The sequence below is a fragment of the Phaseolus vulgaris genome, chromosome 11 (genome assembly GCF_000499845.2).
Source record: "Phaseolus vulgaris cultivar G19833 chromosome 11, P. vulgaris v2.0, whole genome shotgun sequence".
Taxonomy (NCBI): domain Eukaryota; kingdom Viridiplantae; phylum Streptophyta; class Magnoliopsida; order Fabales; family Fabaceae; genus Phaseolus; species Phaseolus vulgaris.
This window is the reverse complement of record NC_023749.2, coordinates 4,877,092-4,901,375: the sequence shown is the minus strand read 5'-3', so window position 1 is coordinate 4,901,375 and position 24,284 is coordinate 4,877,092. Positions and strand designations below refer to the sequence as shown.

The 24,284-nt window shown below is 31.7% G+C and overlaps 3 protein-coding genes across 5 annotated transcripts; 1 reads left to right on the top strand and 2 right to left on the bottom strand.

Moving 5' to 3' along the window:
• Window positions 1–6,798: 6,798 nt before the first annotated feature.
• Window positions 6,799–8,423, bottom strand: LOC137827658 (uncharacterized). Of its 3 annotated transcripts, none has more exons than XM_068633900.1 (2): window positions 8,315–8,423; window positions 6,799–7,451 (listed from the first exon to the last, which is right to left on the bottom strand). In XM_068633900.1, the coding sequence occupies exon 2, from the start codon at window positions 7,406–7,408 to the stop codon at window positions 6,977–6,979; it is 432 nt and encodes a 143-aa protein (XP_068490001.1). In that variant the 5' UTR covers window positions 7,409–7,451; window positions 8,315–8,423; the 3' UTR covers window positions 6,799–6,976. The 3 variants fall into 3 exon arrangements, with proteins under 3 accessions (XP_068490001.1, XP_068489992.1, XP_068489983.1); XM_068633891.1 differs by lacking the exon at window positions 8,315–8,423 and adding an exon at window positions 7,915–8,158; XM_068633882.1 differs by lacking the exon at window positions 8,315–8,423 and adding an exon at window positions 7,915–8,144 and having other exon boundaries at window positions 6,799–7,551.
• A 1,567-nt stretch (window positions 8,424–9,990) lies between these two features.
• LOC137832026 (probable E3 ubiquitin-protein ligase ARI8) lies at window positions 9,991–17,992 on the top strand. The gene is made up of 15 exons (XM_068639993.1): window positions 9,991–10,370; window positions 11,019–11,143; window positions 11,317–11,422; window positions 12,180–12,270; window positions 12,506–12,678; window positions 13,574–13,681; window positions 13,770–13,858; window positions 14,382–14,489; window positions 14,830–14,920; window positions 15,045–15,134; window positions 16,134–16,181; window positions 16,486–16,557; window positions 16,871–16,970; window positions 17,054–17,180; window positions 17,301–17,992. Exons 1-15 carry the CDS (start codon window positions 10,206–10,208, stop codon window positions 17,572–17,574), a joined length of 1,767 nt encoding a protein of 588 aa, XP_068496094.1. The 5' UTR covers window positions 9,991–10,205; the 3' UTR covers window positions 17,575–17,992.
• Window positions 17,993–19,461: 1,469 nt separating this feature from the next.
• Window positions 19,462–23,647, bottom strand: LOC137820983 (calcium-dependent protein kinase 24). The gene is made up of 8 exons (XM_068625360.1): window positions 22,838–23,647; window positions 22,078–22,201; window positions 21,820–21,963; window positions 21,545–21,697; window positions 20,941–21,056; window positions 20,695–20,862; window positions 20,160–20,393; window positions 19,462–20,086 (listed from the first exon to the last, which is right to left on the bottom strand). Exons 1-8 carry the CDS (start codon window positions 23,375–23,377, stop codon window positions 19,946–19,948), a joined length of 1,620 nt encoding a protein of 539 aa, XP_068481461.1. The 5' UTR covers window positions 23,378–23,647; the 3' UTR covers window positions 19,462–19,945.
• Between the last annotated feature and the right edge of the window lie 637 nt (window positions 23,648–24,284).

The following is a 24,284-nucleotide window of genomic DNA, read 5'->3' as shown; positions in this document are numbered from 1 at the left end:
GGCTTTGACTTTTAGTTGATTTATGACAAGTAGCACTTATCTAAAGTTGGCTATTGCTTTAATTTCCTTTATTTTTAAGGAAAATTTAATTCTATACAAATATAACATTTTTTCCTTTCTCTATCATTAGATACGATTTTTCTTTTTCATAACTGTTACGTAAATTATTTCAACTTAAGTAGACAAGTTATTCAATATTTTTTTCTTTTTTTTTGTTATAAAAAAATAACATATATTAACAACATCTCAAGTTTGCAAGCTACCCAATGCACTTGAGCAGATATATATACGTCTCCTAAATTAATAAACAAGGTTGTAATTATTTGCAGTAACTACATTTCTTACTTCTTTTCACATACTTTCGGTAATATTTCTTTCTTAATCAAGTCGATAACACCTCAACTAAAATCGAGTTAAGAAAAAACTACAAAGAAAAAAACATAAATTTGAGAATATGAAAATTTTTAAATTCTTATTTTTTCTTAAAAAAAATTTGAAATTATTTAGTTTTAAACAATTCAATTAATCTAATAAAATTTTAGAATTTTAATTTTTTACAAATTCACTAGCCAAACAATATAGTTTATTATAAAACATTTTGAATTCCTTAAACAAATTAATTATCCTCTTCAAATTTTCTATATAAAGTGAAACAAATCCCAAACAATGATGATATAACAATTGTCAACATGGTGCACCAAAATGGTGCACCAAATAATGCATGTATTTGATTATGAGGGTTAATAGTGGTTGTTATAGGAAGGAGTTTTTTTTTTTCTTTCGATTTTTCTCTGCATGCAGCTGGAAAAAAGTTAGGGTCTTCTGAGAGATGATGTTTCGGTACTTTGTTGTGGTTCTCCCGTATTTTTCCATATAAGTTTCTGTGTTTGGTTTTATAATTATAGAGTTTGACGGAATCTTTATTGATTAGGTGTTAAAAGTAATTTGACTTTTCGCCAAATTCTATTCAATTAAGGATTAAAACATCCTAAAATATCTTCTTTTATTTTATTTATTTTTTGTTGATAAAAAAATAAAGACTAATGCATTTTATCTTCAAATTAAATGATGCATAAAATAGAAGTTCCAATTTTAACAAGATAACAGGAGCTATTTTTTTTTTTTCTGAACTTTCTATAAGGAACTTGACAAGCATGAAGAAAACTTTCAGGCAACAACTACAACTCACTTCCTTAACTTTATCATCCAAATTGTCAAATTACTTAAACCATTTACTTAATTTTATTCAGTTAAAAAATTATATTAAGGAAACAATTTATACTGATGATCAAGGTTTTCATTCTTAATATTCAGGTCTTAGTTATTTCACTTTAGTTCTAAGAGTTTCTAACATTTTCTAAATGGAAAGAAACTTAAACTAAGCACAGATATTCAACTCATACCTTCATTAAGAAAAAAAAGGAATAATTAATAACTTAATCATAAAATTAGAATAATCAGTAAAATTGAGTATCAATCTTCACATAAGTAAGAATAAAGGAATCCTACTAATATGATTAGTACGAGTAATTGCCACACTAATTATTGTATACCACAAAAGCAAAAAACTAAATACTAAGTGGATTGTATGAGACTAGTTGTTTAATGTTTTTTTGAGTTTGGTTTGATTGTTTCTTATTTAAGTTGGAAGGTGTCCCTTGGTAGGAAATTAGTAAGACCCTAGCTTTTTATGTATAATAGTTCTCATTTATTTATTTTTATTGTTTATGAAAAAAAAATAATATGTCATGAACGAATTGTTTCAACTCAAAAACTATGGTTCAAGTTTTGCTATAAATATATAATTAGCTTCTAAGAAGTTTTCAAACCATGAACTTTTTTAAGAAATAATCTCTCATGCTCATCAAATTCTCTCTTACTTAATGTACACGACTATTTCCAACAATTGGGTGTTGAGTTGTCGCCATCAAAACTCGTATATCATTACTAAGTTTTCTTTCATCACCTATTAAACTATTAATATTAGTATGTTTGAAGGATTATCAATAACACAAGTAACTTCTAATTTTATAAAGAATTAATTATTTTTTTCTGTATTATCAGAAATTGATTTTTTACTTATTTCAAACTTTAGATATTAGATATTTATAATAAAAAAATATTATAACTAAGTATTACTTTTTTATGTAATAATTTTTTTTATGAGTATACTGTAATAATATAACATTCACATCTACTCATAAATCAATATAAAACATTTTAATATATAAATTCACATATAAGAAATTTATTTATCACGTGAAAAAAACTAACAAGAACGTATTCTAATAATTTTTTTACCAAAAGTATCCACTATATCTAAAATTTGGACTAAAAATTAAAACTAATTTAAAAAACATATTTAACTATTTTATAAATAATATTTTTTTTTTATCTATTTACATATCCAATTCCATCTCAGCTATGTTGGATAACTGGACCATTTATTGTTTTAGATAATAATTACAAAAAAAATTGTCTAAAGTCAAAAATTTATGGCTCAAATTTTAAGTAAGGGTTTCGATACCGTTTTCTAACTGTAGAGTAAGTGGACCCTACTCAAAGGTAATAATTTTTTAATAAGACTATATACTTTTTAAAAGCTACTATAATAATTTATGATTATACAAATATTGTTGGTTAAAATATATAATGTGGTGTTGGAGATGTGAAAGATTAATTTGATTAGATTTTGATGTAGTTTTTACTAAAGTATGTTTTATGATTTGATTTTTTTTTACTATCATAAAAAAAATAAACGAACTATGTGATTGCATTGTACATGTGTTTCCATAAACTATTTTTTCTAAAAAAACAAAACAAAAACATATGTAGTCTATTTTGGACCGTGTTTGTACAAAAATTTGATTTTATATAATACTGCATTATTTAGTATTATTGTTCTATATTTTCTCTTGCATAAAAGACTTAAATATTTGGTTTCATACTTTATATTATCTTTTTAATATAGAGAGAAATATATATATATATATATATATATATATATATATATATGTGTGTGAATAATTTACTTGCGCTACGCAATATTAGAGATCAATTAATAGGCATTTTTTAATGTGGATTTTTTTAGATATATGTCAAACAAAAATTAAAGTTTGTTTAGTTTCTTTGTTGCATTTTTAATCTAATAATGTTAAGTATATTTATAACATAATTGATGTTATCTAGTGTGTCAACATAGTTAAAATTGTAGATAACCTAGTGATGCTTGTCTATACTTTAAAAAAAATATACTAACTGTAATTTTGGTCCTTGTTTCTCTTATTTTAAAGTATATCTATAGTTTTTTATTTAATTTGTATTTTTTTATTTTGCCTCCAACACGACATCATATATTTTAACCAACAATATTTATATATTCATTTAAGTTGCCATATTTGCCAATACAAGGTGGAAAAACTTCAAGCAAACAGAGTAAATTAATTATACTTGATTACTTGGTTGGAACACTCTTTTAACAACAACAACATTAATAAAAAAAAATGGAAATAAATTAATCAAGATGTGTGATAATTTATCAAAGGCACAGTGTGAGCACGATATATGTATGTTACATCAAGAATCTAAAAGTATCACAAATTAGGGATTATAGAAATATTAAGCATCTATCAGACTTTTTTTTTATTTCATTACCCTTTTTATTATAACCTAAAATTTGAGGTTTTTCATCTTTCATTCCATAATTATTGCTTGTATCTCCATTATTTTTAAAATAATCACTTTATCTTTTATGGTATACTTCGGTGCTCTACTTCCATGATAACTTTCAGATTATTTATTATGAAAATATTTTAGAATATAAGTTTTTCAAAATATATTATATGTTTTTTTGAATTATCCACTACAAGAAAATCATGAAATAGAAATCAATTTTTAGAGACCAAAATAATTAGTTACAATAATAACTAAATCAGAGACCATTTTAGAAACTAAAAAAAATGGTTTATAAATTAGTTTATATTATTGTTAAATAGTTTCTAAATTGATATTTAATTAGCAATCAATGTTTTTTTTACCAAATTTAGAAACTAAATAATTGGTAGTTAAAGCTAATTAGATACCAATTTATAAACTATTTAACATAAACTACTTTAAAAACCATATTTTTAGTTTCTAAAATGATATCTAATTTAGTTACTATTGCAACTAATTATTTTGGTATCTAAATGGTTTTTATTTCATCATTTTCTTGTAGTGATATCTTTCCGCACAAACACAAGAAAACTATTAAATAGAAACCAACTTTAAAGATAAAAAATAATTAGTTGTTATATTAACTAAATTAATTGGTAGTTAAAACCTTAATAGCTAATTAGATACCAATTTATAAGCTATTTGTCAATAATATAAATTAATTTAGAAATCAATATTTTTTTAATCTTTAAAATAATATATAATTTAGTCAATATAACAATTAATTATTTTTTGTCTCTAAAATTTGTTTCTATTTGATGATTTTCTTATATTACATAATATATTTTTAAAAATTGTAATCCAAAAACATGTTATCAATTAGACAATTTATAAATGTGTTTCAAAATGATAAATTTAAAACATTAAATAAATATATTTATGAAAGTTGTAATACAAAATATCCAAAATCATATTTTGTATTAGAGAATCTATAAATGTGTTTTGAAATATCAATCTTAAACATTATATAAATATATTTTAAAAGTTGTAATCCGAAAACATGTTTTGAATTAGACAATCAGAAATATGTTTCGAAATGGCCAATTTAAAACATTATACAAATATCCACCTTCCCTTTTCAGATGATATAATCAGAAAACATTAGGGATTGAGCAGTTTGAGAATTTTCCAAATTAAACAATCCAAAAAGTAAAAAAAAGAAAATTACAAAAATATGATAACTAACAGCTTCTCCCATACCTACATTCCACACTTCCTCGTTACTCTTCCCACCCCTCTATCCAACCTATTTTTGTTTCAAACTCCCCTGCCCTTGAATCCTCTTCATAATGCAAAACTCAAAATTCCACCAATGGGAGTACATAAAGCAAAACTTAAAACTTTATAGGCAATTGCTTCCTGCACCCAACCAATTTTGACTCGCACCCAACGAAAAATTCAAAACCCCATTTTGCCCTTTTCACATATTTGCTTACAGATTCCAATATCCAGAAGTCATTTTTATACATTCCAGATTTCAAAATCTGGAAGGTCATTTTCATATTTCATTTAAGCTTCCAGATGGTCATATCTGAAAGTGAATAATGAGTTCTGGATTTTCATATTCAGAATGGTGTATTGTAAATGGTGTTGAGGATTGAGATCCATAACTCATTTATGTTTGCTTACAGATCTTGACATCCAGAAGATCATTTATGTTGTCCAAATAAGCTTCTGAATGGTGAAATCTAGAAGTGACATATTAATTCCAGATTTATATATCCAGAATTTTGTAATTTGACTTACGGATATAAATATCCGAAAGACAAAAATTTAAAAACATTAAAGACAAAATGGACATTTTATGTGAGTGTGTTGGGTGTGATATGGTGCACGGAGAATCAGCCAACTTTATATGGACAAGCCCATTTATTTACAGCCCAACAATCACCCTTATGTGTCTCAAGTGAGGTAGGCTAGTAGCTGCTCTTTAGTCACTACCCTAATTTATATATAAGTGGTTAAAATAATTGCTATATTTTGAAAAGGTTGTAGTACGAATATTTTTTAAAATAGAAAAAGGGATAAAAGAAAAAAAAACACACACATTAAGTATGTTTTAATGAACTTCTTCATAAATATTGATAAAGGTAAAAAAGGTTTATTTTCTTTTACAAATTAAAAGTCATGATGAACAAGTTAACGAGTTTGATATGGGTAATGCAAAACATGTCACAGTAGTTATTGAGGTATGAGCACACATGTGTTTTTTCTTGTCCACTTACATTATATTAAATAAATGTATTTTTTTACTTACTTTGAGCCCTAACACTAGTGTGGATTTTTTTAAACAGAAAAATTTATTCTACTTAAATTTGGTGTACATAAACCATTATTTTATATATAAATAATTTTTATTTTTACTATAAGAGTATATCAAGTGACTAATTACTATTGAATATATCTTATTTTTATTTACCACATAAGCTTTCTAATAGTTAACAAGACGTAGCATTATTCCTATGACATGTCTCATTTTTACCATGACTTATTTAGATGCAGTCAAATCAGTATCAGAGTATATAAATTATCATTAACTATAAAGAAGTTAATTTTATTTTTTTATAATTTTTCTAAAAATCTTTAAAGTGAATTTGATTAATTTTCCTAAAAAAATTAGGTTTAGGGTTACTCATATTTTCTGTGAGGAGATGCGTGTGCTGATAATGTGAGGAGATGCGTGTGCTGATAAGTCAGTTAATTTATGATTTTTTTCATAAAGAATCTTTTCATTAATATAATTGGCTTCCATTTTGTTTCTTCTTAAAAAATTTCATGAACAAGTATAATTTACTTATGTATCGTTTTTGATAGCATATGGATTCTGGTATAATCTTCTTGTATTTTTGTATTTTTTTTAAATAATATTTTTTTTCATGTGATGACAAATGATTGTTGTTAGTTTAGGTGTCAGTTAACTGAGATGTTAATTTGCATAATGATGTCTAAAATGAAAACTTTTATTTAAAAAAAAAATATTAAAATACAGACTAAGTACTTGTAATTGAAATGAGGTTTAGGTTTAGGGTTTCAAAACAGAGAGGAAAAGAGACAAAGTAGTAAATTAACAGAAAACTACAAGCATAGTGGTAAATTTCCTGATTCATTCTCAAAATATAAATAGGAAAATAACAGCAATGAATCACGAAATGAAGCCCTCAAAGCAGAAAAGGATAAACAAAAAATGAAAAGAAGCTGATTAATAAAATGAATTGGTAGCTATGATGTTGTTGGCATCATGAGAAGGAAGAAGAAAGGTGTTTCAAGCATAGTCTTGCTTACACAGCACACCAGCTTCTGCAGCTCTGCAAGGTTTACTTTTACGCCTGCTTCCATTCTGTCTAAATCCCTTTGACTTTGTTAAGCCATCAATCTTTGATCCCATTCTAACCCCACTTTTCTCCTCACCAGCTTCCATTTTCTCCTCCAAATTTCGTTTTCTTTTTCTTCCTTCTTTTGTGCTGTTCTGATTTTTCATCTCTTTGCTTGACACTACATTCTTCACATTCTCACCACCACCATCCTCTTCCATTTCCTCAACTTCTTCTTCGTCAAACTCATCCTTCAACACTTTTTGTGGCCTTCCTCTTCTTTTCTGCTTTGGAACCCTCTCTTCCTCCCCACTTACAATACCATCCTCTTCATTGCCCATGCCAACACTTAACTTTTTACCCTTTCCTCTGCCTCTACCCATAATCTCCAACTCCAACAAAATGTGATCATGCAAACTACTTTCTCTGCCAAAACAAAATCAACACATCAAAACAGAGTCCCTTTTGCTTCAATTCCACTTATTCTTCCAATTTCAGGTTTTTGTCTTGATTTTTCAGTAAAAGACTGTAAATTTAAAAGGATTAGGTCAATACTCAAAACAGTTGAACACAAATTTCAGAGGATGAGAATTGAGATATCTACTATCCTTGAAAAAGAAAAACTAAATCAGAAAACATGAATTTGATTATTCAGCATAGTAAATGAACCAACAAAAGGCTTCTTCCGATCCGATCTAAACACAGTTTTGAAACAAATGCAGAGCAAAACAATGATCAAAACCTTAATCTATGATAGTAATAGATGAAATAAAAAGGCTTTAGGAAAGAAAAGGAATAGGATATTCTAATAAAAAGCAAGAAATACTGAGCAAAAGAGCATGGATAAAAGCTTTGGCACATCCAAAAGAAAGCTCAAGCGATGTGAAACCTGGTAAAGGCCTGAGAAGAAACAAAAGGTTGATGGTAAAACACTTGAGTTGGATTAATGATTGAGGATGAGAACTGCTGTTGCAGGGTAGTGTAAAGAAAACAGAAACAGAGATAGAGAGAAAGATATAGTTTCTCTGTATTCACTGGATCTCTATCCTCTCCACTCTCTCTGTTCAACCCAACCCTATCATTTCATTTATATATACAAAAAAAAGTAACTGCTTCATTTATTTTATATCATCAAGGTGTTTTGCAAGGTTTTTTCTTTGAATCTTTTTAAACAATTTTAGTGAGAATTAGAAGAGAAAAAAAATGTGGGGTATTTGTTGCGTGGTGAGCGTGTGTGGGAAGTTTGAAATCCATGGGCTGCAATAGGGTGTTTGTGGTGTGAAACTTACTGGTGCTAGGTTGGATTCTGCTAATCAGCATAAATGTCAAACTCCAAAAAGGTAGAGTGCATTGCATCTGTCTCCCAATAACCAGACCCAAACCTTCACTCTCCAAAATTTTCATCACTTCTCAGCCATATCATATGGACTCAAAAGAAACACTTTTTAGGTCCCACATCTTACAGTGTTGTTACTAATCTTTAGCCCAACAATATAAAACTGTTATTATAAAGAAAATCTGTTCCATTAAACTAATGCAACTTTCAACAATTAAATAATTTTTACTTGTGATGTTCTTGGTTCACTATAAAAATATTAGAAAATAAAATAATTTACACAAAAATTTTAGTTAATCAAGATAATTTTATGAAATTAATTTATGTGTGACTATTTTCCATTGCATATCAAAGGACACATAGTCCATTATCAAACAAATCAAAATATTTGGATGAGAATTAAGAAAAAAAAAAAAACATGTCAATTACACATAACCAAACCAAACACATGTTTTATTAAAATTAATGTTAACTTAAATGTACTCAGCTTTCCATACCATACAGTGACCTACTACCGTGTACAACCTGTCCACCACTCATATAAACACACTTCAACAAGTTTATTACAGTCAGAATCACATTAAATACATTATGATTTTTTTTTATTTTTTTTATGGTTACATCATAAAAATTATATTTTGGTGTCTCTCTAACAATTACTAAAAAAAGTGTATGTGTTTTTTTTTTTTTTTAAATGTGTTTGTGATTAATTTAAATATAACACAAAATGATTTTATTTATTTTTTATCTGTGGACATTGGAAATGTTTTTTAGTAATAATCCCGAATCTCACTTATAAGTGTACAGTTTTGTAGAGAGTCAAATAGAATAGTAAATATATATTTTTCTCAAGTGAATTAATTTGAAAATTTCCTTGAATTGATTATAAAGTAACAACTATAATGAAATAATAAGACATCTTCCAAGATTATGTTTTTAAATCGTAATATTAAATCAAACTTAATTTTAAATATATGAATTAAATATTTCAAAAATTTAAAAAAGTAGATTAATAAAGTCAAAAGAAATCTATATAAAATATTTTTTTAAGTTTCCCAATTCATCTTGTACAAAGTTTCTCTACTATAAAAATAATAATAGTAATTTTGTAGAGGTTTCTATTAAAAGATACGATGTTTTCAAAATTTATGTCGTACCAAACAATTTTATGGTATTCTATACATAAAGTGGTGGATGTAATAAAGGTGTGATGAAAAACAGTGTCGTGTAAATATAGAAAAAAAACTTGTCCACCAATTAAAACATACAAAATTAGTTTTTTTAGAAGTGTTATGATGGGTAGATATTGAATGGGGTTGTTATAGTAACCAATATCTTGCGACACTACATAAATGTCATTACATCACTTCAATATATGATTACGCTAATATATTATTCCTCATTTTCTTATATTAATGATGAAAATAAATAAACTAAGTTTCACACTTTATTAAAAGAAATAATAATGTTAAGCATTTTAATAAATATGAAGAAGTGAACCTAAATGAAATTTAGATTGATAATAATATATAACATATATTGATTCTGAGTTCTCTCTCTTCATTATTATTATTTTTTTTTTCTTTTGTCCTAATAATTAATTTTGCTTCTATTTCTCTCTCTCTTCTTACTTTTCTATTCTCTCACTATTTATAACCATATTTTCCTTTTCTCATCTTCTCCCTTTGCCTGCCCCAAAAAACCAGACAAATATCCAAGCAAGGGGAACACACATTCTTCTCTTTCCCTTTTCCAGTTCCCAATTCTCTTGCCCTAGATTTTTCCCCTTTCCGCTGCATACCGATTGTTGGCTCCTCAATTCCCCTCTCCCTTAGGTTTCCGCGATGGAGTCGGAGGATGATATGCATGACGCCAACGACATCGAGTCCCTCGACGATTTCTACAGCGGCGAAACCGAGGATGCACCCTTGGACTACTACAGCGATTACGACGATGATGCCGATGATTACTTCGATGAAGCCGACAGGATTGAGTCTCGTCGCCCTGAGGTTCCTCCTCCCCTCTCTCTCTCTCTCTCTTTTTTTTTTTTATTCAATGCGAGAATGTTGTCGCTCTGGATCACTTCTGTTATTCCGTTTTATACATCTTAGTGTTTAGTTGCGGGGAATACGTAGAGAAATTACTGGCCAATCAATCTTGTCTTGGATACCGTAGAATGTCAGGTTTCTGAAATTGTGATTGTGGGAATTGAAATGTCTGAGTTTCGTGTTTCTGTATTTTGTGAGCTGAAGTAGTATGTTGTGATTTTGTGAAACAAGTTGATGGATGCTATCCCCAGTTTCATGGCTAATTAGGGAGATTGGGAGAGCTAGTTGTGGTTTTTGGACTAGGTCAGTGTGTTACTTGTTTAGTAGTGGTGTCGCAGAAATGTATGCTCAACTCTGCTTCATAGCACTGGTGATTTTCTTGTATGTTGAGAGAAGAGGAGGTTGGTTTCAATGGTCAGATGATTTTCTTATTTCTAGGTACTTTCCAGTCATATTCATGAAAAAAGTTTTTTTTTTTCGTGGTTTGGCACTGATTGAGTGAGTTCTGCATTTTCCAGTTCAACAACTGTGTTATTGCACATGGCCCTTTTTTTTTTGCAATTATATATCAGTTTTCGACTAATTTTCAGCTTTCAATTTCGTTTTCAGCAAAATTTTACCATTTTGAAGGAATCCGATATCCAACAAAGACAGGAAGATGATGTCGCCAGAGTAGCAACTGTTCTTTCCATATCAAGAGTTTTTGCAAGCATACTACTTCGTTACCACAATTGGTAAATCAGTTTTTTTAGCCTCATTGGGATACCATTTTTTTTTGTCTCTGTGACCGATCATACCTTCTTCAATGGTTCCAAACGATCATTTCTGCACTGTGTTTGTATGAGATGTTAGATTTCACTGCATTGTATATTAATATACTTAAGAGAGGAGTTGGTTGGTATGGCAGGAGTGTCAGTAGAGTGCATGATGCATGGTTTGCAGACGAAGAAGGAGTCAGAAAAGCAGTTGGATTGTTGGAGAAGCCAATTGTCCAGCATGATAATACTAGAGAGGTGAGATATGGATGGTTGAGTTTTAAACTATGAAGCACAAATGGGTCCTTTTTGAAGTGTCAGTGTTAGACATGTTTGTAACACCAATACTGCCCCATATGTTTAAGACACTTCTCATTAGGTGGCTAGTTAGATTTTGTTTTGGTGATTCAGGCACTGAGCCAACACCTTTCTCACTAATTTCTCTAAGAAATTGTTACATTTTTTAACTTTTAGAAATTCAGCTTAAAATGTAATAGAAAATATTAAAAATAATGCCTCTTGGTTTTTCTTTTTGGTTAAGATCATTATAACAAAGTGTAAAACTTAGTAAGTTGATGTTTGAGAAAGTAAGTATACCTCTTTTATTAGAGATTTCACATTGTTTATGGATTTTTATAAAGAGACCAAGTGCTTACATTGTAAGATGATGTCTCTTGATATTTTATTTGAGGCTCATTATTAGTTATACAAGAATATACAAATATTGTTTACCAATTTAGATCCTTTTTTGTTCGTCTTGGTTATTTTTCATTTCATTTGAGTATTTTTCTGTCTTCTCATATATGTGTGTATGATGCCCTAGTCCTATATTTTGAGCATCTGTTGTGTTGGGTTGGGGTGTCTCTGTCGTGTCTAGTGGCCATGGCAGAATCTGAGGCTGAGGCTTATAGGTTTTAGACTTGGTCAATTATGTAGTTGGATTTGATTTCATTTTCTCTTCTTTCTTGGGCTCTATTTGTATTTAATTCTTTTTCTTCATTTTTTCTGTGGCCAGCTTACTTGCGGTATCTGTTTTGAAAATTATCCTCGGGCTAGAATTGAAATGGCTTCCTGTGGTCATCCCTACTGTATCTCATGCTGGGAAGGTGCTTCTTGTGTGATATTACTCTGACCTTTTGTGATCTCAGATATAATGTAGCATCTCGTAATAAAATGCATGTTGGCTTTGGTTGCAATTTTCCTTTCATTTTATTTGTGTGGATGGGTGGGGGTAGTGGCAGGCAGCTTAGAAGATTTTTTGTATATATTGTTTAATGTCCTTCTGTTTCCTTTTTTCTTTTTCTGTCATATCACGATCTTCTGTGCTTTTTGACATGCTAGGCTATATCAGCACATCCATTAGTGATGGTCCCGGATGTTTGATGCTGAGATGTCCTGATCCCACTTGTGGTGCTGCTGTTGGTCAAGATATGCTTAGTCTTTTAAAATCTGATGAAGATAAGCAGAAATATACACGTTATCTTCTTAGATCATACATTGAAGACAATAAGAAGGTGTGTCCTCCCAGATATGGAATTATGAAGTTGATAAAGTGAAGGGGGTTATTCACTTTTTTTTGTACTGCCAATCCATGTGACTATGTTTTCCATGTTTCATTTTCATAAGATGTTCACAATTTTTCCAGTTGAGTAAAATGTTTGGCCTATTTATGTTATTCTGGTTAAGAGCGTGTTTATCTCAGTATATATTTTTTTTTATGAAAAATCAGTTCAGAAGTTTTAGGTTGTTTGTTTAAAGCTTTATTTTAAAACATCTGAAAAGAAAACTTAAATTTCTATTAAAAAGCTGTAATTACAAGTTTATAACTGCCTATTAATGAAAAGTACGCTTTATAGTTCTAACAGAATTGAATAAAATTTCTGTTTTTCGTAAAATCTCCTTTGAAATTAATAATTTTTTATATATTCCTAAAGGCACTTCCCAAAGGCTTAACAAACGTACCCTAAATTTATAATTTATGTGATTAACAGTTCACTATTTATCTCCTGTGATAATTTCCAACTCTACTTTTCTTAATCATTATTAATATATGTTGAACTATGGTGTAAATATTGCACATTTACTGTACAATAAATATACATTGATTGAATAGTAAATATAGATTTGTTTCTAAGAAATCCCTAAAATTAAGAGATTGGGAGTTTATTTGGTAGGTTTGCTCCAGATTTAGAGTCTTTATGTGTGGAGATTTATTTCCTTTACTTGAGGAGATTTATTTTTGTTTATTAGGATTTCCTTTTTCCTATAAATACCAATGTATTGTTTTTTTTAAATGAAGAAAAGTATTCCAAATTATTGCTTACTGTGTAAGCTTTTCTTCACAATATATATCTCCCAATGTATGACTGTCGTACTAATTTTATTTTTGGTTTTCTTTGTTTTGTCTAGTCCAAGTGGTGTCCTGCTCCAGGTTGTGAATATGCAGTCACTTTTGATGTTGGTAGTGGTGGGAATTATGATGTCTCTTGCCTCTGTTCATATAGCTTTTGTTGGAATGTAAGTTGTGTAGATTTTTCAGATTGTCATAGTTTTGAATTTTAGATTCTTGTTTATTTAGCCAACTGCTGGGTAATTGAATCTACAGTGCACTGAGGAGGCTCATCGTCCAGTGGACTGTGGGACCGTGGCAAAGTGGATTTTGAAGAACAGTGCAGAGTCTGAAAACATGAATTGGTAGAGATTTCTTAGATTTTGCTCACAAATTTTTAGTACTTGAAATAACGTGATACTCTCTAAAGCTTCAGATATCTAATTTCCAAAAAATGAACACTTTTAATGTAGAGTATTTTGAAGGGTGAAAATTGTCTAAGGGGTGTGATTCCTTCAATTGAAGGAGTGAAAGAAATAAAATGCGGATTAGTGTTTTACTTATGTATGGATTTTCCTTGCAAATTCTCCAGAACAATTCATAATGTGTGGACTATTAGGAATTGGGATCATATATGGGTAATGGTTAAATAGTGTCTTCACAAGTGATTAATTGTGAAAGGGGTTATTGGAATGTGTAATGGTTAGTGGTTAACTGTCTGGGTAGACACTCGGTGGACAATTTCCAACGGGACAAGTATAATTTTTTATATCCATCTTGATCCTTGACTTTCCTCTGTGTACTGATAACTAGTTAAGGATGAACTGGTGCTTTTCTGGGTATTTTAGACTTCATGGGTTAAGCTTGCTGTGATATGATGAATTTCAGGATACTTGCTAATTCAAAGCCATGTCCCAAGTGTAAGCGACCAATTGAAAAAAATCAAGGGTGCATGCACATGACTTGCACACCGCCCTGTAAATTTGAGTTTTGCTGGTATGCATTCTCTTCCCTTTTCCCCCTTTATAATTAACAAATTACATGCTTCATCCTTTTACCCCCTTCTAAGCATTTGACAAAAAAAGAGGATATTTTGGGTAGTTGAGACTTGAGAGCCTATGCTTTCTGTTGATTGAATAAATTTTAGGACACTTAAAATTCAAAGCTTTTCTTTTTTTATTATCATTTTTATTGAAGGTTGGATCAGGAAAACAGTGGCGGTGTTTATTTTCTTACTGGGGAAGAAATATCAATTTAAATAGTGGGAATAGCGGGGGAGGGCCTTGTTTTCAAATAGTTTGAGCTTATTTGAATTTAAAATATTTTATCTACATAGGCTATGCCTTGGTCAATGGTCGGAACATGGTGAAAGAACTGGTGGTTTTTATGCTTGCAATCGTTATGAAGCAGCTAAACAAGAAGGGGTGGTAAGGGACATAATAATACTCAACTTCTCCCAGTTCAGGTTTCAGGCTATAATTAGCACAATATTCCATCCACATCTATTGGGATGATGGTGTTTGCTTATGAGCTAAATTTTGTTGTATGTAGTATGATGATACTGAAAGAAGAAGGGAAATGGCGAAGAATTCACTAGAGAGATACACACATTATTATGAGCGGTGGGCCAGCAATCAATCTGTATGCACCAGTTACTGTTCAGTAGTCGTGTTCTAGGGATTTGTCTTCAGCAATTTCTGAATTTATTCTTCCATAATTTATATTTTGCTTGTATTTCTACAATCCTGAGAGCTAGATTATTAGTTCTATATTATTTCAATATGTGATACTTTTTGTCATAATCTTCATGTTATTATGTTCGTGTTCAATTGGTGGATATTTAGATTAAAAGAAAAACCTATCGATGTTACCTACGGTTAGGCAAAAGGATAATGAAAAGAGTGGAGACTGTATTATAGAAGAAACCAACCATGTAGGTTGAGGGGGTTGTTTTGATAGTTGATTCTTGACGAGATTCCTCCTGTGTGAAAGGAAGTGCTTCCTTTGTTTGTGCTTGTTGTGTACGTTAGAGGGAGCTGGAATAATATCATCTTGAAAAGGAAATCAGTGTGTTTCGGTTTAGAGAGTGAATTTTGTTTTTTCTTAATAAGGCATGTAACACCTACCCTACCTAGCAACTTAATCTTTTTGGAGTATCTGTTTATTAGTGTCTGTGGCCAAATGTTCTAAAGTTCCATCCTCAGTGTATTCTTTCAACTAATAAAAAAGTTGAATTTCAGCATTAGATAGGTGGGTTTGTGCATTATCTATGCTTCAAGCCTAACTGAAATTCTCTTGTGATTGGGGATGTTAGAGATGTAATATGCAAAAAACATCTTCTGTATTGACCTAGCAAAAATAGGACAAAAGTTGGTCCTTGACAGTGTTATTGTGCCTCTGACTTAACGAGGACTGTTTTAAGTGGCTTTTAGTTTATATGAAGAAGACTGCTAGCTGGATAATTCGAAGCGGTTTATACTTTATATGTTACGGACATTGATTTGTTCTCTATTCTCTACTTTAAGCTGTATTCCGTAGTATTATTAATTTATCTGGGTATATGCATTTAAACCAGATAATTTATCTTACGCCATTATAAATATTAATATAACAATGCAATATATTTTTTCTTGTCTACAGTCAAGGCAAAAAGCTCTTGCAGATCTGCAGCAGATGCAAACTGTTCATGTAAGTTACATATACATCTGTCATCTCCAGGCACATTGTTTGTAAAAAATTCTTAGCCTGCATGTAATTTTTGGCACTTCACGTAGCATGGAGTAGCCTTCACATCAGGTATGTTAGAATAACTTCTGGCAACTGAAAAAACATCGTTTCCACTTGTAGTATATATTCATGAATATGCACTTTTATAACATAGTACAGTAGCTCACTTTTCCATGTCATAAGCCAAAATCTACGTAATATTTTTCTGTTATTGCAAAATCTTTTGTTTATGCTCACTATTCCTCTCTCTGTTTTTGGGGTGCAGATTGAGAAGCTTAGTGACATACAGTGTCAGCCTGAGTCACAGCTTAAGTTCATAACTGAGGCCTGGCTACAAGTAATTTATTTATTTTTGTTCAGTTTGCTTTGTAGTATTATATGAAGCTTTAACATGGTTTTGATTGTTAGATTATACCAGTTCATCTGCCCCCTGGCAGATAGTTTTAAATGCTTTAGCTAGTCATTGAACATTTCAACAATATCCTGCTGGTGATTTTGTGAGAACTTTCTTTAGTGCTAGTGATATTTTTTAAATTTTTTTTTTCTACTATTAGAACTGTAGAAATTCAATGTCAGCAGCCACTATTTCATAAAATTCATTTGGGGTGAAATAGATGGGTTCCTTTCTAGTAAGTGTTTCATGTTTTCAGATAATTGAGTGTAGAAGAGTACTGAAATGGACATACGCATATGGGTTCTACTTACCGGAGCATGAGCATGCGAAAAAACAGTTCTTTGAGTACTTACAAGGTTCTATTTTTTAACTTGAATTTAATTATAAATATTTGTGGTGATTCCTCTGTAAATAATGCTCAACTATAATTTGTTTTCAGGTGAAGCAGAATCTGGTCTGGAGAGACTTCATCAATGTGCAGAAAAGGAACTTCAGCCATTCCTATGTGCTGATGACCCATCTAGAGAGTTCAATGACTTTCGCACAAAACTAGCTGGATTGACTAGGTATATATTACATATGTTTTGTTAAGCATTTGCCTTGAACTCGGTTTTTATTTATTATTCATAATTTTGTTCGGATTGGAGTTTGGCTATAGATTCATTTTCTGGTACATATGTTGACAGTGTGACTAGAAACTACTTTGAGAATTTAGTAAGGGCATTAGAGAATGGTTTATGTGATGTGGATAGTAATGGAGCTTCCTTCAGCAAAGCAACGAGCTCAAAAAATGGTGCAGGGAGCAGTAAGGGGAAATCTGGAAGAGTAAAGGCAACTTTTCGAACCAGCAGCATGTCCAGCAGAATGAATGATGATAGTCATTGGTGTTGCGAGCATTGTACCTATGCAAATGTCAGATCTGCCATCACATGCCAGATGTGCTATCAACAACGTCGATGAAAACTTCGTTCTCCATTTCAAACATTTGTGTCCTGCCCAATACCTTTTCACCAGAAGCTTAGATGGAATTATTCCTCAGTTTGTCTTGACATATGCAGTTTCCGTTTTGTGAGGCTCTTTAAATATGTGAACAGGATGAAAGGAGTAAGGCAGAAGAAAGGTTGCCCTCCTATTCAATACAACCCCAATTTGATGTATATAGTGTTCTATCTTCTTTACTTAACGAGGTTTTCTACTAAAGCCATTTGTAACTGAATATCATAACACAAATATGCTTGTTTGTGCCCCACCCTTTCAGGTGGTCTCTTGGCATCTTCCAAGATACCTAGGGTTAGTCATGTGTAATAAGCTGAGTTATATTACATTCTAAGAAATGATAAGGGACTGCAATAAATGTTATACAGTATCACTTGAAATCCATGGCACCTTCGTGAACTTTTGTGGCTGGTGTGTTTGTTGCGTGTTGTATCTCCGAACTAAGTCTGACCCAAGTTTGGTCACCTCGGACACTGGTGTCATTCTGAACAGCAACACTAACAAAAAAAATGGCCACAATCCAAAGAACCCATCATCGCACAAAAGGAAACAAAAATCGGCAAAATGAAGCACTAATTTGATGTCGACTCCCTAACACGCATTTTTTATGACTAATATTCCTTCTGTCTAGGAACATATTCCCTGTTTCCAATGTAACCACCTTTTTTTATCACCTTTTCACTTGAGTGTAAGAGTATTTGCATATAAGAGCAGACCCATTCCATTAACAAGCGAGGGTGAGCAAATACTCGATGAAATCACAAAAAATAATGTTAACTTTTTATTTCTCCCACTATTTGTATGTATATAAAATTATATTATCAATTCTTCTTCTTCTTATTATTATTATTATTTTAAAACTGCCAAGACTATGGATCCATCACTGTTTAGTAGGTGTCCTAAACTATTGTAATTAAATTTCATGTATGCTTTTTCCAAAAATAAAATAATATTTTAAGAAGACGGTCGAATAGAAAACTTTTTTAGATCACTAGACCACCGGACCAGCCAACATCACAATGTTCCAATAGTTGTAACCAAGTCCAACAGGCTAGTTCATAATAAAAAAAAATTAAGAATTTTAAAATTAATTTAGATGAATACTTTAAAGTGGCAACCTATTTGTAAAGGATGCAAAATTTAAGGTAAGTTATTGTATATATACTCTTCTTTCCTATTTTTATCATAGAAAAGTTGAAAACACAAAATTAAAGGTTTTAGTTAATCCACATTTTTTCAATTGAGTTAATCCACATTTTTTAAGTCCAATAATGTTCTTCATTTGGTGTATTGGATAGTGTAAAAATACATTTGCTGATTCCGAATGTTAGTTGTCTACGCCAAATGCATATGAAATATTAGTATAGTAAATAATCTATTAACTACACCGTGTTACATAACATGCAGTTCACCAGACTCAACTGGGCTTCTCTACAACTCTACACAAACATCACTTCAACAAGGAAGCCAAATCCGGACTGTTTCTTCCTGCACCTCCATACCTTCTTCTTTCACTTCCATAAGTTTTCAAATTTCCAAAAATGCTCCTTTATAATATTTCGGATTACGTAATCCGGAAGTCATTTTTCAAATTTGTAATTAGCTACCGGATTACATAATCCGGAAGCCATTTTTTAGATGTATGATTATTCTCCGGATTACATAATCCGGAAGTCTTATTTAACTTTCGGATTATATAATCCGGAAGTCTTTTTTCAAATGAGTTCCCAAATTACATAATCCAGAAACTATTCAATGGGGGTGACATAAGAAGGACAAAAATGTATTTTCATGTTGTGTATGGAGGTGGGAGAAAAAGATATGGAGGTGCAGGAAGAAACAATCCCAAATCCGAAGTGGTGAAACACATCTCATATAATTAGTGTGGTCAATAAATCATTTGCTGCACAAATAGTGTAATCTAATATCTAAAACATTCATATTTTTTTTATGTGTAATAGGGAAAGTCTTAAAATGTCTAACAAATGGAGGCAAAAACTCGACACCACCATCTAACCAAAATGTCACTATTTCTGCATTTCATTTCTTATAACGTCCAATTTCCAAGACAAATTCCAATTTCAGTTGATGATTTTCTGATTTTTCCACAACACTCAATTAATGAAAAAAAAATGAAGTCAACAGAGATTACAACATGACAAGAGCTCATCTCTTTCTCCATGCCCGTTTCCATTTACTCCGAAGCAACCAAACTGTACACAGCTCAAAATATTACAGAAGGCCGCTTAATATGTGATGTGATGTGAGTTTTAGACCTTTTTCAGGAGGCATTAACTCAGAACTTTGGCCTACCCCCGTCATGAAATTTAGTTAGTTACACTTTCATAGGTGTGTCTTTAAACAACTTGATGCTTAATGCATTCAGCAATGCTCTTGAATACTGCCGAGAAGCCATTTTCCAATCTCCTCCTGTCTTCATCATTGCCTTAAACTCCCCAAAACTGATTCGACCATCCTTCACCAAACAAACCAAACAGTTAGATATGCAAAACCAAAAGGTACAAGTTTTACTTCATACTTGTTCTTACCTTATCCAAGTCAACATCATTTAGAATGTCTTTGATCACTTGGTCGTTCATGACTTCCGACTCATCATCTGATAAGGCATCTTTCAACTCCTCAAACTCAACATACCCGGTCTGATTCTTGTCAAAGTAACGGAATGCTTGAGAGAGATGCTCATCACCTTCGATCTTTTTCAGGTGAACACTCATTGTGATAAACTCATCATAGTTAAGGGTGCCGTTTCCATCAATATCCGCCTGTTCTCATGAGCAATATACAAAAGGTTGAAAGAATTTTTTAAGGTTATTATGAACTTTGAAAGAGATCTTGTGTTTTTTTTCTATACATATACATGATTAGAGTTCTTCTCTCACATTTGCATGCATGCATGCATGCCTTTGAATTTAGCATAACTTTTTGTAGATATATGCATGTATATGTTAAGAGAAGATTTTCAGATATTGAAAATAACATGATGTGATAAGAAAAGACATAATCGAAGAGAAATGAGAAGTATCAAATAAGTGTTTATACTGTTGGGATATGTAAAGCACTTACAGCTTCCATTAACATTTGGACATCAGGATCAGGAATGGCGTGTCCAATCATTGAAAGGCCATCTTTGAGCTCTTCAAATGACAAATTTCCATTTTTGTCCTTATCCATCATATCGAACATTTTCTTAAACATAGCAAGTTGCTCATCTGATAGGTTATCTGCTACCACCTGAAGAGAGCACCCAATTAGGTATGTAATGCTACTTTAAATTGACCTATAATTAGAAGGGGATACACTGAAACTTACTCTAAGAACCTTTCTTTTGAATCTGTTCATCAAGGAGAATTGCTTGATCCTCATTCTCACTTGGTCTCCAAGAGAAATAGTTCGACCATGCTCCCTATTTTGTATCCAGGTATTATCTTTTTAAGGAACAGAGTAATTATATCAGTACAGCTTTTCCATGCGATCAAATTAAACTGTCTTGAACACAAACTTTTAGGAAAACTTGTGAGATTTTTAGTGAACAATTAGTTTTGCAAGCCAAATTACTCCAACATTTGCAGCATGGCTTTCAGGTTCTTAAGCAGCAGATTTTAATGCAGCTTATAAAACATGTCCACGTTTAGTATATATAACTTGTACGATCTAAAAATGCTACTAACAACATGCATTCTTTCATTGTCTTTTTAACCCTTCTTATAATTAGTTCAAATTTACGCCAGTCTTATTAATTTGGAACGAAAACACACAAAAAAAAGTAGAACCCAAATATCTAAAATTCTACATGAACTTCGTTCAATAAAAAAAATGTATTAGAGAGTATGTTAGACATAATGCGTTGCTTTTATTTCTAAATAAAGATTTAAGAAAAGAAAATCATTTTTTGCCTAAAATCTGTAGCACATACCAAGAACTTCTTGAACTGTTATCCGGGTGAATGGGCTTGGATCAAGCATGCGTTTAACTAGATGTTTTGCTTCATCAGAAACTTTAGGCCAAGGATCTCTTGTGAAATCTACTTTACCCTTGATGATAGACTGTGCAATCCCTTCCTCAGATTCTGTACTAGTAATGAACCCATTATCAGAAGGAATTCCATGAAACAATTAAACTTTCTGAAAGGGGACTTCAGACTTCATTTTTCTTGCTTTGTTCTCATGCATGAATCAAAATGGGACCTACCTGCCCAAAAGGGTGGAACTCCACAAAGTAAAATATAAAGAATTACGCCTGTGCTCCAGACATCAATTTCTTGTCCATAGTTACGTCTTAAAACCTCGGGAGCCATGTAATAAGGACTTCCAACAATTTCACTGAACTTTTCACCTGTCGCCAAATGGTAAAGTTGGTTATTTATTCTGTTTAGTATTAACAATGAAAAGACCATGCAATAATGCTAGTAGTAGTAGTACTCCAGTAAAATCATAAATTGAACTTTACCAGGCACATAGAAGGTGGAAAGACCAAAATCAATTGACTTCAATGCAGCAGTCTCGCTTGCATCTGCAAATAAGAAGTTTTCAGGTTTCAGGTCCCTGTGTATCACTCCGTGCGCATGACAAACCTGCAAAATGTACCCACATAATGCTTATATTAATGGGAGATAAATAGAAAAAAGAAAGATAAGATCGCAAGTTCTTGTTCAGCTTCAATGAAGAAAAAACGCAAAGCAATCATCCCAAGAAAGAAGGAAAAAACAGGACAAAATAGCAAGACACTTCCAGAAATTATGCCCTTCATGAAATACTCACATTCAAGTTCAACTATTCTCCTCTCTCTGCGAAATGGCATAAATGTCTGCATAAAAACTTAGGTGTCTCTTTCTTTAAACTATGATGCATGCAAGAATAGTTGAACTTGCATCAATCCCTTTAACCCCATTTTGAATAGAAACAAGTAAAACAATCCCATGTATATATCAAACCATGATTTACATCAACGATTTTTGTCAAACCCTCTCTATACACACACACACACACACAAATCTTTTTCTTGCTTTTCCCTCTCTGGATGTGAATTGGCCCCTAGGTGTCCAAAGATAATTTCTTTCCTGCTTCTAATTCTATTTTGTTTGATTGTTATATTTCTAAAGTAAGGGAAAAACCACTCTGTCTCAACACACCCATATGTTCTTCAATTTATACGAAAAAATCAATACAAAGAAACCAAGATTGAGAAGAGGGAAGAGAATGAAAGATACCTTGCAAACTTCAAGAATGGTCTTGGCAACATTAGCAGCAGCACGCTCGGTGTAATGGCCCTTAGCAACAATCCTATCAAAGAGTTCACCACCTTCACAGAGTTCCATGACGAGGTACACAGCGTCTCTGTCCTCATAAGCCTCCTTGAAGGCCACAATGTTGGGGTGCCTCGGCAAGTGCCTCATGATCTGCACCTCTCTCTTCACATCCTCCACGTCAATCTCCGTCCTCAGCTTCGTCTTCGCAATCTTCTTGCACGCAAACGCTTCGCCACTCACCAAATCCACCACACGGTGAGTCACGCCGAACTCGCCGCGCCCCAGCTCCTTCCCGAACTGGTACTTGTCGAATATGTTCCCCGGACTCGGGTTGGCCACCACGTTCAGCGGACGCGCCGTCACACTGGACCTAGGAGCCACCACGCTGGACCTCCGCGTCTGCTCGTGGCCATGCCCTTGCCCTCGCGGGGACGAGGGCTTGCTTGTGTGCTTTACCCTCTTGCGTGTCCTCACGCCTTGCGTTGAAATGCAACTTCCCATGGATGATAGGTTTCAATAACACGAACAACGATGTTCTAAAAATTAAGAAAAAATAAACGTTGTTGCGAACAATGTTCGGTTTTGGATTATATAATAGGAATGATAAAAAGAAATAGCAATATTACGTTGGTGTTTTGCTGTATATATATATGAATATGTATTACAGTAATGTATGATAATCCAAAGGGGTTGTGATGAATTGAGTTACGTTATGTTACCCAATCTCCATGGGAAGACAAGAGGAACCTAGGAGATTGGGAATCCTAAATTGCAAAGATGGTGAGAAAAGGAGAATAGGAATGAGAAGGAATGCTATATTTAGAATTGGGGCATTATGGGTCTTCTGTTGATTTATGAGTTGGAACATTGGAAATACATAGTTGGTGCCGCCATTTTCTTAGGGCTGTTATTTCTTTTTCACGTTTTTTGGTCAATAAAAAGACATGCATGCAAAAACGATTACGTATCAGGGAATATTCTCTTCCAGGGTTGTTCTCTACATATCATTTTCATGACTAGTTGCGGTCATTTAGACCTTTATATTATTTTTTTCCCTTAACCCTAACCTATATCTAACCTAATCTATATTCTACAAGAAAATTATGAAATAGAAATCAATATTTAGATACCAAAATAATTAGTTGTAATAGTAACTAAATTAGAGATTATTTTAGAAACTAAAAAAATATTGATTTCTAAATTAGTTGTTATTATTGTTAAATAGTTTCTAAACTAGTATCTAATTAGTATCCAAGTTTTTTGCTACCAAATCTAGAAACTAAATAATTGGTAGTTAAAATTTTGATTGCTAATTAGATACTAATTTAGAAATCAAATTTTTTTTTTAAGTTTCTAAAATGGTCTTTAATTTAGTTACTATTGCAACTAATTATTTTGATCTCTAAAA